Source organism: Tasmannia lanceolata, unplaced genomic scaffold (genome assembly GCF_043159265.1).
Source record: "Tasmannia lanceolata isolate RefF3 unplaced genomic scaffold, GAP_Taslan_0.1 ptg000008l, whole genome shotgun sequence".
Taxonomy (NCBI): Eukaryota; Viridiplantae; Streptophyta; class Magnoliopsida; order Canellales; family Winteraceae; genus Tasmannia; species Tasmannia lanceolata.
The window spans coordinates 68,198,927-68,215,000 of record NW_027518685.1 but is presented as its reverse complement, the minus strand read 5'-3'; the positions used below and the strand labels follow the sequence as shown (position 1 = coordinate 68,215,000).

At 37.0% G+C, this 16,074-nt stretch overlaps 2 protein-coding genes and 1 long non-coding RNA gene across 19 annotated transcripts in view; 1 reads left to right on the top strand and 2 right to left on the bottom strand.

Moving 5' to 3' along the window:
- Window positions 1-2,465, bottom strand: part of LOC143885522 (uncharacterized) — a 13,667-nt gene extending 11,202 nt beyond the window's left edge. The window contains exons 1-3 of one of the 7 annotated variants that reach the window (XM_077389738.1): window positions 2,126-2,465; window positions 892-947; window positions 470-510 (exon numbers count right to left, since the gene is read on the bottom strand). In XM_077389738.1, coding sequence (XP_077245853.1) covers window positions 470-489 — 20 coding nt within the window. In that variant the 5' untranslated portion in view covers window positions 490-510; window positions 892-947; window positions 2,126-2,465. Of the gene's footprint in view, window positions 1-469; window positions 829-891 lie in introns of those variants that run through there. The other 6 variants (XR_013253378.1, XM_077389737.1, XR_013253381.1 and 3 more) reach the window with 6 other exon arrangements.
- A 5,935-nt stretch (window positions 2,466-8,400) lies between these two features.
- LOC143883777 (uncharacterized) lies at window positions 8,401-14,326 on the bottom strand. Of its 11 annotated transcripts, XM_077387089.1 has the most exons (10): window positions 14,085-14,326; window positions 13,731-13,842; window positions 12,836-12,891; window positions 12,416-12,456; window positions 11,414-11,473; window positions 10,203-10,352; window positions 10,091-10,127; window positions 9,742-9,808; window positions 9,584-9,651; window positions 8,401-9,500 (listed from the first exon to the last, which is right to left on the bottom strand). In XM_077387089.1, exons 4-9 carry the CDS (start codon window positions 12,433-12,435, stop codon window positions 9,623-9,625), a joined length of 363 nt encoding a protein of 120 aa, XP_077243204.1. In that variant the 5' UTR covers window positions 12,436-12,456; window positions 12,836-12,891; window positions 13,731-13,842; window positions 14,085-14,326; the 3' UTR covers window positions 8,401-9,500; window positions 9,584-9,622. The 11 variants fall into 11 exon arrangements, 5 of the variants coding, with proteins under 5 accessions (XP_077243204.1, XP_077243201.1, XP_077243202.1 ...); XM_077387086.1 differs by lacking the exon at window positions 9,584-9,651 and having other exon boundaries at window positions 8,405-9,556; XM_077387088.1 differs by having other exon boundaries at window positions 8,410-9,651.
- A 647-nt stretch (window positions 14,327-14,973) lies between these two features.
- LOC143885521 (uncharacterized) overlaps window positions 14,974-16,074 on the top strand; it is a 42,480-nt gene continuing 41,379 nt past the window's right edge. The window contains exons 1-2 of the long non-coding RNA XR_013253377.1: window positions 14,974-15,102; window positions 15,372-15,416. This is a non-coding gene — a long non-coding RNA (uncharacterized LOC143885521). The remainder of the gene's footprint in view (window positions 15,103-15,371; window positions 15,417-16,074) is intronic.

The window sequence follows — 16,074 nt, the reverse complement described above, 5'->3', positions numbered from 1 at the left end:
ACCAATATTTGTTGTGCCGGTCTGTAGAAGTTATTATTTCAGTAGACATAGTAGGAGCTTTTCTGCATTGGAAGTTACTTACGAATAAAAATTAAGTTCAAAAAAGCCTTCACCATGTACATCTAGAAGTTAGGAAATCATAGTATATCGTGGGAGCTGAAGATGTCCAACTTCATCACAATTTACTTCATTGGCACTTGTAGTTCATTTGGCAGATATTGGCACTTGTAGTTCATTTGGAAGATATTTAGAATCAAACCTAAGCCCAAAGATTAATTCCCAACTTGGCCTTTAAAGTTGGGGAAGAACATAAGACAGATATTTTTCTCCTCCAATATAAAGAAAGCAATTGACAGTCCAAGTTTTTGGCTGATAGTTGGCCACTAAAGATGGATCAACACAGTCCAATTCACAAAGTAAGATTTCTCAAAATGCAGGCAAATATAAGAATCTAATAGTTGGAGCTTACCCAAGTTGAAACAATTGCATCCAAAATCTAACCAAACTACCCTGCCATTGAAAGGAAAATCAATCCAATAGCCAAAGGAAGGCTTTCCAAAATCCTTGCAAATATCAATATTTAATAGACACAAAGCTTACTTAAATTGAAACAATTGGTTCTAAAACACAGCCAGTCTGCCCAGTCATTGAGAGGTAAATCAGTTATCAGTCCAATAGGTAAAACAAATATTGGTACAAAGGATAAAGCTAGTAAATTTTTGAAAAAAAATGCAAGTAGTATATAGAAAACAATACAGACAAATCCAAAATCAGGTGTAATCATTAAAAAAGATGCAAGTACGCAATATATAATCTCATTAGTCCATAAAATAGGAAATCATATAGATTGAAAGTGAACCCATGCACAGAAAAGAACCGCATTCAACTTACAATTATTTGTCCATGAAGCCCACACTATCTCCGCAAAACAGATCTATCCTCCTAAGCTGCAATTCACCTCCGAATAAACAAAATTAAGATTAAAAATTGCACAATAAGATTTTATCACCATCCAATCAATAAAATGATCATGGACAATAAAAAATGTTATGCCAATGGTAAAGAAAAGCTCAACTGGTATTATATAGCCTACTCAAGTGTGACTGGTGAGCAAGTATTATTTAAAAAAAATAAAATATTTTGTGCCAGTCTCCCCTCAATCAGTTACTCTAGGAAACCATATCAGCCCCCAAAATGGAGAAGAGAGTAACGCATAAAAGCAAAATTTCTTTGCTGAAACAGAGAGTAAACCAAATAAATACCAAATTCCAAGTACAAATGCGACTAACTACCAAAAATTCCAACCAAACCAGGGGGGAAACGGATATTACACAAAAGGAAATAATTCAAACGAACAAAAAAGTATTCCAACAGCCAAACTGACTTTCAAGCAACAGAGCACCATGGAATAAAAAAAAAATTTAAAATTACAAAAGAAACTGAAAACCCAAAACCTTCTGCAAAGAGAAGGGAGAAATAACATTTGGACATGTGTAAAATTAGGATGGATTATTTGTAAATGTACGGCTATTAGAATATAAATGAGAAGACAACACATGCTATTAGAAACCAACATTGAAAGAGAGTGAAACCCTTTACAATACACATAACTCCCAAAAAACTATTGAGTCTCGCAAAATTCCATCATCGAAACTCAAATCAAAGGCAAAACAAACAATAAGTTAGATGAAGTGCATGTAAGAAGCAAACCATTTGAACCCCTGAGATTATATACACAGTAATTATAGTCGTCCATATCATTTCATCTCACTCAGGCATTTCATCATACAAATGGCGGGTAGCAGATGCAAGTATTTGCCCAGAACACCGCCAGTACATTGATGGCTTGGAGGAAGCATATTCATTATATTGATAGTATTTGGTGAGTAAAATGTGAAAGATTATATGAATTAAGGCATCATAATGGATTTGCTATTAAAGCATGAATGTGTGTACAATAGAATGAGGTCTTCATACATTCCTAAAATAACCTCCAAATAAATCCTAAAATTAATCCGACAAATGCCCAAACAGTCTTAGAAAAGATATAGTCAATGGCTTAGAAAGTGGCCTCATTAACGCCTCTATTTACAAAATGCAATTAACATAAAATAATATTATTTACAAATAAGTAGCCCAGCCCTCTCTACTTTGAAAGCAAGAAACAGTATATAAGATGATCCAAGCCTCGATTGAGAGGGATTTCCAAGCCTGAAATCGGAGGTGGAATGCTATTAGGGGTAGAAGAATCGAGATCGAGTGGGAAACGGCCTTTCGCGCAGTGAGAGAGGGTCTGCGACAACGTTCAGCCAGAGAGACAATTGGGGAAGAGAGACGTAGTAGAGAGAGAGAGAGGACGCGTATTGATAGAGTTCGTCCCAAGTCTCGCTGCTACATTAAAGGACACTTTTACCCATGCATACACGAATGGATAGAGATTGCAACTGAGGGGTAAACGGTAAAAACAGAGGGAGAGAAAGAGATCGACGTGTTAAATGCGATTTTTCGGAAAATGAAAAAAAATGAAAAAAAACTTCTGGTTTGGAAATTTTTTTATAAATGTTGTCCTTTTGTGCTGACATTTATAAATTTATTTTTTTATTTTATTTTTTTATTTTTTTGTGTGCCTTGCACTCCGAATTAGAGTCTCATTCCATTATTCTTCTATCTTATACCTTTTGCACTAAGGCCTTTAAGTAGCTAAGGTATCTCCGATACATAGTTGTGTAAATAATAGCTGAGCAGGTTTCATGAAGAATTACGAGATGATGTTTTAAAAGACATAAATGTCAAAAGAAAATCTGATCTGTAGCTGATAGAGGATGGTTTTGTAGCATAAGAAAAGGTATTCAGGTTCGATTATTTTTGGGGAAATAGTTGGTTGATGTGTGATAGTAGGTGAAAGAATTGTCTCATACATGCTTAGATTCTCGTTTGGGTTTAAGTAGTTATGCACTTGCTTGAAACATAATTCATTCCTTGCACAATAATGACCCAGGGAGAGTAGAAAACCAAATGAAGTGGTAACCCTTGTGTTGTCTCATTTATCATAAGATTGTTTTAGTTTAACCATTTCTGAGTGTAGTTGTTTAGGGATATCATTATAGAGATAACCTGTCATTTATCTTTGTCTTTCGAAATACTGCTCTGTAGAGAAGTTAGTTGGAGTCCATTATTAATTGTAATAAATTTTCAAGGTTTGGGTTTTGATCTTCGCATACAGTTTCTTGGTTGACACCTCTTGTGCAACTAATAAAATATGGTAGTGCCGTTGTCATTAGCCAAAAAGAAAGGAGGTATTATCTGGAATATAACTTCGAAAGTGTCCTTATTATGGGAAGTAATTTATGCATGCATCTTCACTTAAAGTTATTTTCAAATCAATAGGGCAGTGATATACCCCCTCCCCCTTCTACTCCACAGCCGGTACGACACCACTCCAACCGGCCTTCGGCTCAACAGACAACAATTAATTTGTGGAGATCTTTGAACAAGGTAGGCCCCACCCATATTTTTAAAAATGATCTGTATGCCCACACCATAGGACGATCCAAACCGTCCATTTGAAGGACCACAACGTAAATAGGTTGCGCCTCAAAATATCATTTCCATAGGATAACCCTAGCCCTCCGATCTAAACAAAAACGGCATATTATGAAAACCTCTATAGAGTGGAGGGTTGCGATCATCCTATGGAAATGATTATGGGGTACAACCTATTTTTGTTGTGACCCATCAAATGGACGGCTTGGATCATCCTATGGTGTGGGTCCTGCAGTAACATTAAGGCCCAATTGTAGGTCCCACCCATATTTTTCAAAATGAAGTGCACGGTCCATACCATAGGATGTTCTGAGCTGTCCATTTGATAGGCCGCAACGTAACTAGGTCGTGCTCCAAAATCATTTCCATAGTATGATCGCAACCCTCCGATCTATAGAGGTTTCCATAATATGCAGTTTCTCATTTGATCAAAGGCTAGGATCATCCAGTGGAAATGATTTTTTGGGACACAACCTATTGACGGTGTGGCCCATCAAATGGACATTTTGGAGCATCCTATGGTGTGGGCTGTACGGTTCATTTTGAAAAACAAGGGTGTATATCCATACCTTATCTAGTATGGTTTTCTTAGCGTGGAGGTTCACACCTAAGACATATTTTCGTTGTAGTTATCCACACTAGAACATATGATAGTTATCCTCACTAACTTAGCTTTTCTCAGTGAGTCTATCCGCACTTTATAAAATACTCAGGTGTCCACACTACTATAATTTTTCAGTGTGATCATCCATACTAATAACATTTTAAGTATAGCTATTCAGTATAGTACATATTATCAGTGTGATTATTTACATTTATGGTAGGGGTGCAACTCAGGCAGGCTCAAAACCCGGAAAAAAGTCGAGTTGGGTTGAGTTCAGGGCAGGTACAGGTTGGGTTTTCGAGTTGGGGTTGAGGGCTTGGGCAACCCAACCCGAGTTCAACCCGATATATTTAATACTTTTTTTATTTTTTAAGCTTAAAATCTCGGGTTGGGTCAGGTTGAACTCGGGTTCGGGTTCGGGTTGGCAAAGCGGATTCCTCAGGTCGGGTCGGGTTGAGTAAATGGTTGCTCGGGTTGGGTTCGGGTTGGCCTCAACCCGACCCAACCCGACCCGAGTTGCACCCTTAATTTATGGGGTTTTCTTCTGTAAATGCAGTTTTCTACAGCTATAGTGAAAATATTAGTCCCTAGCTTAGCTTCTGGGATTTTACTAATCAATGGCGAAAATGAAGTAATTGATCGCAAGAAAGTAATGTAAGAATCAAATGGTAATAAAAGTGACTTATCGATTGAGTTGAGGCATGAATATGGAATCAAACTGCATCGGCTGTGCAGGATTTTATGACTTAGTCTCTACTTAAAAATATGGGTTCCATGAATAAACTTCAAAATCAAAATAACTATTTATTCGTCCTCGTGATGGTATAGTGATGCGGGCATTCATACTAAATTGTTCTAATGCCATTTGTGATTGCATGATGGTATGTGATCATGAATAGCTAAAAGATTGTGATCCTAACTCTAGAATGCTTTCATTCTTTATTGAATTAAGCCTAATTGAATAAAACTGACCAGATAGACATGTAATTGAACATAGAAAATCCATCATTGTGCCCACCATTCTATCTATCCAATGTGAATTTAACAAATTTTTTTGGCTACATCTGATTCCATCTAAGGCTCTTCACCGCCCTCTCTCTCTCTCTCATAGGCTCTGTTCACTTCTTTTCCCTGGTGCTGTTTTTCCTGGAAAACAGCCTTTTTTTTCCCTGACAAGACCTTGACAAGACAGAATTTTTGTGTTCACTTCTTTTCCAGGGAAAAATATTATCAGATGTGGAATTTCTTATTTAAAAGCTGAAAATGACATGGAAATTGACTTTTTCCCTGTTACTGGAGATTTAGTTTCTGATTAAATATATCGAAAAGAGGCTTTCCAAGGAAAACGAAACCTTTTCCTTGACAGTTTCCCTGGATTCCTTTTCCTTCTGCCATGTCACCTAGAAATCCTTTCCTTTCCTTTCCGGGGAAAAGATGTGAACAGAGCCATAAAGAATCAGGCCCGTTTCCTCCGACTCAGAGCCAAATCGACCTGGCCTTCAGAAGCAGGAGAAACTTGTGTTCGTGTGGTGACTGGCTCTCTCATGCATGCACTCAAGGTGTTTGAGATAAGGCCTGTTCTACATTCTCATAATTAAAGTCTTCTAGAGACCTTTGTGTTAAACTTCTTTTGAGTATAGATTAAAAACTTTGTCAGGGTTTTAATTAATATCCAGCAAGTGAGCCTTTTTACCTTCACTTTTCATGGTTGATGGCAGCTGAAATCTGCTATCTTGATATAGGAGTTGTTACAAATTGATTTTTTTTTTATGTGAGTTACCAAACGTGATTCGGTTTTTTAAAATCACAATCAGAATTAAAAACAATATCAAGAATTGATATCAAAATCAAGAAGTAGAATTAGAATTGTTGCCCAACGCACACTTATAGATATAACTAAATATGGGCTTATTTAACTCTGCTCCACAAGAACGCAGGAACTCTCTCTTGGAAGGACAAAGGAATGCTCTCATACAATGGATCCTCTTATACAACGTTCTGAATTTTATTGTACACGGATTCATGGAATTTTCTTATATATCTAATTGTATTGATTTGAGTCCGATATATAGGCCTCAAATTATGGAATATGGATAGTTTCCTTAATTTCGAAATTGCAGAATTTTGGATAGTTTTGCTAGACTTTCAACTAAGGGTGGACATGGTTCGGTTCGGTTCGGTTTTGGGCTAAACCCAGAACCGAACTATGTATAATCGGTTCCCTGAAATTGGAACCAGAACCGAACCATATATGTGTGGAACCGAACCGAACCAGAACCATATATAATCGGTTCGGTTCGGTCAGGAAGGACCATAAGAGATGGTTTGCATTGACTATGCATCCGTACATTCCCATTGGTAGAGGCAGTAGGGGCCATTTAAAATGATAGGTGATATCGATTGAAGATAAGTGGTTCCCATTCCTTGTACCAATGAAAACAATCTGATCCGTTGATCCAAACACCTTAACTGGATGATTGTAGGCCCTTGATCAATCATGCCTTGCTTAAGGCTCCACCAACAAAATCTAGAACATTGATTTTCGTATACAAGGGGTGCTTACTTGGCATGAGAACAAGATCATGTGGGCACGATGTTCTACAAGATCAACGGTCTTGATTGCACATAAATGTATGGGACTTAAAAATAGATCGTTACCGTTGATCTCTTTTATAGGCGAATCCTATCAGCGTGGGCGGACCCAATCGATTTCAATTAACGCTAAATCTCAAGTGGGCCACCCTTCACTAACCATCCAAGACGTACATTACTATTGGAGGGAGCAAGGTGACCCACCCTGCATTGGAATTGGTCCCATGTATTACACCAATCCACCAATGGGAGGAAACAAGACATAAAGAGAGACCCCTCTCTCTCAGAAGTTCCATCACCTTTTGTTTGTCTTTTCCTGAAAATCACTATTTTTTTCAGAAAAAGAGTAGCCCAATGCCATGAACGTGTATTCATTTCTAGGGAAAAAAAGGAAAAACAAAAAGGGTTGGAAATATCATTTCCCTAGGAAGAACCGCCCTATTCAACTTTCCTGTTAATCATTGTTGGATGATCCTTTATCCTTAAGCTGTTATCAGTATCTTGATAAAAAAGAATGCTCTTTTATATGGTATTTACGCTACATGCAAGCACACCTTAAAAAAAATACAGTGAGGCCCACATATCCAAAGCAAACAGGCCCTCATTAAACCAATTTGGTTCTCGGTTCGATTCTCGGTTCCGGGATCCCAAACCCAGAACCGAACCGAATTTTCACCGGTTCCTGGATTTTTGAACCGGAACCGAACCGAACCAAATGTGCCGGTTCGGTTCGGTTCCTCGGTTCGAACCGGAACCATGTCCACCCCTACTTTCAACCAACTTTTGAAAGTACAATTTGCAGTAATTAGAGTTTCTCATATGCAAAAGCCACTGCGAAATGGGTTTCCGCAAAATTGCCTAGCCAAAAATGTACTTTTTTCAACTAAATATGGATCTTTCCTTCTTTTTCTTTTGTTGATCATCCATTTGTACGGTCTTAATTAGATGGTTAGGGTCATTGGTTCTATGTGCTTTTGGATGGTTCCAGGCCAAGGTGGGCCTATGACAATGTGACCGTCTAGATTGGCCAAAGGTGAGTTTTAATGTTAGTCTCCTCATTTATAACACGGGTACCAATTTTATTACCCGTGAAAAAAAATACCCGCACTCAACTCGTACCCGTGACCCGCGGGTGGGGTCAGGCGTTGATGCCCGTGGGTTACCCGCCATTCGGTTTTCAACTTTTTATTCTTAAGGCCTAAACACTAAACAGTAAAAAATAGACTATGTGGGTGGGCCAACAAAACAAGTCAAAGCAATCAGACCATGTGACTGGTATCTTTGGTTGTACCAAAACAAACACTTGTTAAAGTAAATGAAATATTGTATGATGAATGGGCGTATAAACATGTACTCATCATCCCATCCTTGATATTTGATCCAACAGCAGCTGACTTGTTAAGAAGCTGTTGTTGGATTAAATATCAAGGCTTGTACATCCATCGTACCACCTTTATGTGTTCATACACCCATTCATCATATAATTTCTTTTGGTAAATACATATATATATATATATATATATATATATATATATATATAATTTCTTCTTTAAATTTGCCGGGTTACCCGCGGGTATACCCATACCTGCCCGAGTGGGTTCCAGGTTCATGAAAGGCTACCCGTACCCGCGCCAGTATTTCTTACCCGTACCCGCGCGGGTTACCCGTTTGCCAGGTCTAAAGAAAACCCCAATTCAAAAAAACAAACCACTAGATGGAAATCTATGATTAATCATACCCAAACAAAATAAAAAAAAACTAGGAAAAAAAAAACTAACGTAATCTAGGAAAAAAACATGAGAAACCCAAACTAAATCTAGGAAATAACCTTAACGAAATAAGAGGGAGAAACTGAAAAATTGGTTGAAGCCAACACTAAATCTCAGGAAAAACTTGAATAAAAAAGTAAAACCCAAAAAGGTTGGCATCATCTCAAACAAAATCAAGGAAATTTAAAAAAAAAAAAAAAAAAAAAAACTTACCTCTCTTTGGCTTCGTCTTCCTCATTCCTGCAATGAAAACTTGAGAATTCCTTTCCGCAAAAGTCAGTTAATGAAAATATCTTTATTTTTTAGGAAAAGTCTTTAAAGAAGGGGATTCTAGTACATGTGGGATACGAAATCTGAGTAAACAATTCGGGTGCAATTTTTCATTTAGATAGATATGAAAGTGACTTTTAAAATTCCCACGTAGATAGTGACTTTTGAAATTCGACGGGGTGACACATGGCAAACGTTTCTGCGAATTTGGGTTGGGTTGGGTTGGGAAAAATCAACCCGAATTGGAAATCGGGTTGGGTCGGGTTGGGGGAGCAACCCGACCCGACCCGAAACCCGATTTCCAATTCCGATATGTGCTTAAATGTGCTTAAAACCCGATTTCAACCGAACTCATTTCCCATTGAAGCTAGAAATGTGCTTAAATTTCAACATAAATTTATCCTTTCGTTCAGTTACAAAGAGTTTTTATATGGTGGATGCCTGTGTAGGAATGTGAGCAAAAAAAAAAACAGTGGGGCCCACAAAAAACATGTGCATGAATTGAAAATCGGGTTGGGTTGGGTTGACCCAATTGCAAATCGGGTTGTGTCGGGTTGGGTCCAGCCAGGTTGGAAATCGGGTTGGGTTGGAAAAATGGGTTCCTCGGATTGGCTCGGGTTGGCCTCAACCCGATCCAACCCGACACGAGTTGCACCCCCTAATTTGCATACCTTGTAGCCCAAGAGCAGAAGCATCCACTTCTTGCAAACACATATCCACACCTATCCAGCTCCCCCTTTCTGATCAATATATGGCCCCAATAAAACCAATTGAGAAGCTGTCTTCAAATAATGAAAATCGTTACCTTCCTCTACCGCATCAGATTTTGGGCAAAGGCATTCAACTACTTGTGACGTCGAACCAATTGAGATGCTTTGGATGTAAATAATGAAAATCATGAAGCTTTAGAAAATTCCCACTAATGGTCGAACCAAATATGATCAAATGATGTAAATAATGTACCTGAAAATGGCATATGGGTCGAACCCCTACGGCTAAGGAGTGCTCTCCAACATTGGAATGTTGAAACCTGCAAGAAAGAATAATGGTTAGTCAATTGAGAGAGGTAACAAAAAGATAGAGGAACTCAAATAAACCATCAGATTCTCTTCCCGTGGATATTCTGTTAACCAAAAGAATTACCATCTAATAATTGGTGGAAAAACATCCACATATTAAAATATTAACAAAACAAAATCAAACACCAAGCCATTTTTTTTCATGGGCTCTTATATGTATAGATCAATAGAGAGAACCCAACTCTCAACTATTATATCTGAAGGAATTTCTCAGCTAGAAAGAAACCACTCACCAAACCACTTCGTATCATAAACATAAGAACAACATTCCTGAAAGAGAATTCAATTTCTGTGAGAAGTGGTTTTTATTGCTGATAGGAGAAGAAGACTACTCACTGTTGTTACCGGTTTTGAGAGCTCATGAGTGGGAGAGGACGCGGATGAGAACCATACAGAGGAGAGAGGGCTCTTTTCTTTGGAGAGAGTGGTTTGATGTATATGGTAATGAATGAAGGGATGATATCAAGCATTTGATCGTTTCCTTTTCCATAATAACTGCAGATTTAACTCAATTTAAATACAGAAACGACTCTACTAATTGCAAAATTAGGGAGTATTTATAGTGTCAAGAAAGGTTATATTTGGTAAGAGAATGAATCGATTACAATTACTAAAAAAGGAGAATTTTTGTACTATGGAAATGAAACGTCGGCATGGAAACGGAATGGTTTAAATGTCACCTTTAGAATGTTTTGTTTTATTTTTCTAAATTGTAAATGCCATGTTGAAATTTAATTGGCACGTAGATCTGAGGGAGGAAGGGGCGCTGCCACATCAGATGTGAATAGTAAACCGTCCTTCCTCCTTATAATATAATATAATATAATATAATATAATATGTAGGATACGTATGGAAATAAATCTGGGCTATATTTATGGAAGTAAATTAGGGATATAAATCAAAAGGAATTTAGTGGAGTAGGAGAAAACGTGTGGAAATAAATCAGGGATACAAATAAAAGGGTAACATCTCCACGTTTGAGAGATTTGGCAAAACGTGATCAAGAGGCTTCTTAAAATTTCAATTCCGTCGATAGAGGAGCGTGTATAGGAGGGGCTGACACGTGGCACCACCACAGCTTGTAGGATTCCGCTTTATATATATAATATATAGGATTAGTAAGAAACCCGTGCGATGCACGGGGCGACAAAGAATACATATAGACCCAAAAAAACTGAAAAGAAATGTTGGAAAAGAAAATAAGAGAAAAAGAATCATATACCTCATGTAAAAACTTGCAACAACCCTATCTTGCAAAGCTCAAGTACTAATGAAGAAAGCATATATGAAGAGAGAGAGCGAGACAGAGAGAGAGAATGGGGCATGTCATATTATTCACATATCCTCATTCATAATCAAAAAATATATAATCCCATATTCAATTAAGCACTACGAATAGAAATTTCAATACAGCAGCCCGAAAATCAAAATATGAGTAATTATTGATTCAATTATGCACTGTGAGCAAGAATTCGAATACATCAGTCTTAAAATCATATACAGTTTTCCGGAAATTGCAAATTTTAAGAACAATGCAGATATGATGTGAAATTACTTAGTATTTTTATTGCCAGTATGAATCATTGTGCATCCTGCAAGTAGTGAAACGGTTTCCCTACAAAAATCAAGTCACATTCCCATAAACATTAGTATGCCAGAGCAAGGAAAATCCAGTTCTAGATACCAAAGTAATGTACATGCCAAGTGTCTTGAATAGCATGGTACTTTTGTAAGACACTACGACGACATGATATTAGAGAGAGGATAATAAATAATAAATAGTGCTACATTTGTAGGAAAAGATGAAAACTGTAGCAGAATAATGGCTTGAATTGCCATAGCAATATGAAGATGTACAAAGTGAACAACGCAAATGATTCATTCGTTCAAATATATAAAATAATGGATTCAACTTGTATTCGAAGTATTTGAGTAATTTGAAGAAAATATAGATCTTTTAGAGACAATGGACAGATGGGAAGAATTGGAGCAACGAGGAAAGTGTCAAAATTAAACATTTGAAATGAGTGACATGTCAACTCAATTTATGTTTTTATTTTTATGTGTGATGACTTGGCCATCAATCTAAGCTAATGTTGCATCTTCAACTCATTCTTAACAGCATACACCAATATTTGTTGTGCCGGTCTGTAAAAGTTATTATTTCAGTAGACATAGTAGGAGCTTTTCTGCATTGGAAGTTACTTACGAATAAAAATTAAGTTCAAAAAGCCTTCACCATGTAGATCTAGAAATTAGTATATCGTGGGAGCTGAAGATGTCAAACTTCATCACAATTTACTTCATTGGCACTTGTAGTTCATTTGGAAGGTATTTAGAATTAAACCTAAGCCCAAAGATTAATTCCCAACTTGGCCTTTAAAGTTGGGGAAGAACATAAGACAGATATTTTTCTCCTCCAATATAAAGAAAGCAATTGACAGTCCAAGTTTTCGGCTGATAGTTGGCCACTAAAGATGGATCAATACAGTCCAATTCACAAAGTAAGATTTCTCAAAATGCAGGCAAATATAAGAATCTAATAGTTGGAGCTTACCCAAGTTGAAACAATTGCATCCAAAATCTAACCAAACTACCCTGCCATTGAAAGGAAAATCAATCCAATAGCCAAAGAAAGGCTTTCCAAAATCCTTGCAAATATAAATATTTAATAGACACAAAGCTTACTTAAATTGAAACAGTTGGTTCTAAAACACAACCAGTCTGCCCAGTCATTGAGAGGTAAATCAGTTATCAGTCCAATAGGTAAAACAAATATTGGTACCAAGGATAGCTAGTAAATTTTTGAAAAAAAATGCAAGTACTATAAAGAAAACAATACAGACAAATCAAAAATCAGGTGTAATCATTAAAAAAGATGGAAGTGCGAGATTTATAATCTCAGTAGTCCATAAAATAGGAAATCATATAGATTGAAAGTGAACCCATGCACAGAAAAGAACCGCATTCAACTTACAATTATTTGTCCATGAAGCCCACACTATCTCCGCAAAACAGATCTATCCTCCGAAGCTGCAATTCACCTCCGAATAAACAAAATTACGATTAAAAATTGCACAATAGGATTTTATCACCATCCAATCAATAAAGTGATCATGGACAATAAAAAATGTTATGCCAATGGTAAAGAAAAGCTCAACTTGTATTATATAGCCTACCCAAGTGTGACTGGTGAGCAAGTAATATTTAAATATATATATATATATATATATATATATATATATATATATATATCATGTGCCAGTCTCCCCTCAATCACCCCTCAATCAGTTACTCTAGGAAACCATATCAGCCCCCAAAATCGAGGTGAATTGCATTTAAAATTAATCAGTTACCCTAGGAAACGCATATAAGCAAAATTTCTTCGCTGAAACAGAGAGTAAACCAAATGAATACCAAATTGCAAGTACAAATGCGACTAACTACCAAAAATTCCAACCAAACCAGGGGGGAAACGGATATTACACAAAAGGAAATAATTCAAAAGAACAAAAAAGTAGTCCAACAGCCAAACTGACTTTCAAGCAACAGAGCACCATAGAATAAAAAAAATCTTTAAAATTATAAAAGAAACTGAAAACCCAAAACCTTCTGCAAAGAGAAGGGAGAAATAACATTTGGACATGTGTAAAATTAGGATGGATTATTTGTAAATGTACGGCTATTAGAATATAAATGAGAAGACAACACATGCTAAACCAACATGATCCAAGAAACAGTATATAAGATGATCCAACACATAGTGTGAGAGACCTAAAAATCACTTGATAAGGCATAGTCGAACTTGTGGTGTGGAAGCAAGATGTAAGTTCACAGTAAAATCATAAGAATCAAACCTTAAAGTTACACACCTTTTTTTTTTTAATGAGAAAACTTCCACTCCCATCTGAAGTGAACTGAAATCCTTTATTTCTTAGTATCACCGACTGTACCTTCGTCGGTCTCAGTTTCAAAATCTAAAAGCTGACAAAACAACACAAAAATAAACCAATAAAAAAAAAAAAAGGAACAGAGAGCAAGAACCTTAGAACTATCAATCAGAAATTTCTAGCTTTCCTCAAAATCAGTATATAAATTTCCGAAGCAACTGGATCGAATTTTCTACAGTAGACTACACATGCCAAAAAAAATAGCAAAAAAAACTTTCAAAACCCAAAATTTCGTGAAATTTTAGATCTGAACCCTTGAATCACGGATTTTCGTACCTCGATTGAGAGGGATTTCCAAGCCTGAAATCATAGGTGGAATGCTATTCGGGGTAGAAGAATCGAGATCGAGTGGGAAACAGAATTTCACGCGGTGAGAGAGGGTCTGCGACAACCTTCAGCTAGAGAGACAATTGGGGAAGAGAGACGTATTAGATAGAAAGTAGTATAAGTATAAAAATATATCTGATGTATTAGAGAAAGAGGACACGTATTAGATAGAGTTCGTCACAAGTCTCAATGCTACATTAAAGGACACTTTTACCCATGCATACACGAATGGATAGAGATTGCAACTAAGGGGTAAATGGTATATGTATTGATAGGGCAGGTCTTTTAAAAAGTCTAAAATACCCATGATGCCCACGTATATGTTTTGATAGGGCAGGTCACACCAAGTCAACTCAAACCCATGCATCAGGTGGGACCCACAAATTTCCATTACGCTTTTATGGCGTAGAGCCTATGTATAGAGTAGGGCTCACAATTTTACAGCATATGTTGTGACAGGGTGGGCTCATTGTTTTTACACCTATGCATAGCATAGGCCAAGAATGCTATGATTGGGTAGGTCAACGATCTCCACCCGAGCCCATGTACAGAGTAGGGCCCGTAATTTTTGTCGTTTCATGTATAAGAATGCTAGTATATATATAAGAAATATTTGTCTTTTTATAAGGTTGTTTGTCTTTTTAAATACAAGGACATTTTGGTCTTTTTATAAGTAAAGAAATCTACCATGGGCATTTTGGTCACAAACCAATGACATGACCTGATTTGCAAAGATCTCTCAGACCTTACGACTCTGTTTGCAAATTGTCAAACAAAAAGACTCTTTCTGCAGATAAAACAAAAGTAGAAGACTTCTTTTGCAAAACCACCCCCCCAAAAAAAAGCTTTTACCATATACCCTTCCCTATTCTTACTCAAGGAAAAAAAAAAATCCCTAGAGGTCAGAGAAAAACACAGAAAGGCAAAGCAGATAGAGAACGAAGAAGAAGATGATTAATTTTTTTGGGTACACATAGGTTTTTGTTCTTTTTTAGCATTTTGCTCTTAATCCCTTCTTCTTTTTTGCTGTTTTAGGGTTACGATTTCTTTTTGGTAGGGCTTTGTTTTGGATTTTGTTTTCATCAGTCATGGATCAGTTGCGTTTTCATCTGCAATTCTATCACTCTTTTTTTCTCTTTCAAATGTCAAGAACCGACCCTTTCTTTCCTTGGATTTTGGTATATTCATAGGGCTGATTTTTGGTTATGGGTTTCATTATGGTGGATTGTATTGCAGGTGTTACCCCACGGAAAAATCGTAAAAGAGGATGGCCTAGATGGGGTATGTTGTTACTATACTTTGTGACCACTTCATCTAGCACGTGAGACTCAGAGTTGATTAAATTTTAGTGATTTTTTTGTTTATTTTCTTGCTATGGTTTGACCGATTGATAAGAATGGTGTTTGGACTAAAGGATGCAGAAGATGTCAGGAGTGAGGGAGTGAGATGAAGTTTCACAGTGACAAGTGTAAGGGTAAAAGAGAAGTGTCTCTCTTCATTCATGGCAACAGACCAATCTAACGATTGATCAATAACCTTATCTAATGTGATCAACCGATCAAGATTAAACATGGGACATAATTGTGCCCCCTTTACTTTGATTCCCATCATGATGGTCACATGGTCATATCTCATTTGTCGCATAAGCACATCTACGATCGAGATTGGACGGGACCACCACAAATCAAAGGGTTAGAAGCACATGTACGGTGGAGATTTTAGGGGTCATCATCCAAATAAATGGGCCCCATTCTACTTTTTCTGAGCATTCCGTTTTCAATCCACTGATCACATTTACGGTGGATATTGAAGGGGCCCATCAATTCAGTTGATCCATATCATTTCATCTTCTTAATTATTGACTGCTTAATTTGTGCATCTCGTGCAACTTTTATTCTAACTTTCTAGCTTTGTCTCGGTAGTAACTCTCTCCAAATAA

Excerpts from the sequence above, each read along its gene's own strand:
- LOC143883777 (XM_077387086.1), bottom strand. The coding sequence starts at position 12,435 with ATGCAATTGTTTCAACTTGG. Across the intron at positions 11,474-12,415 it reads ATGCAATTGTTTCAACTTGG|GGAAACCGTTTCACTACTTG; the intron begins GTAAGCTCCAAC and ends TGATTTTTGTAG. Across the intron at positions 9,809-10,090 it reads TTATGATACGAAGTGGTTTG|GTTTCAACATTCCAATGTTG; the intron begins GTGAGTGGTTTC and ends TCTTTCTTGCAG.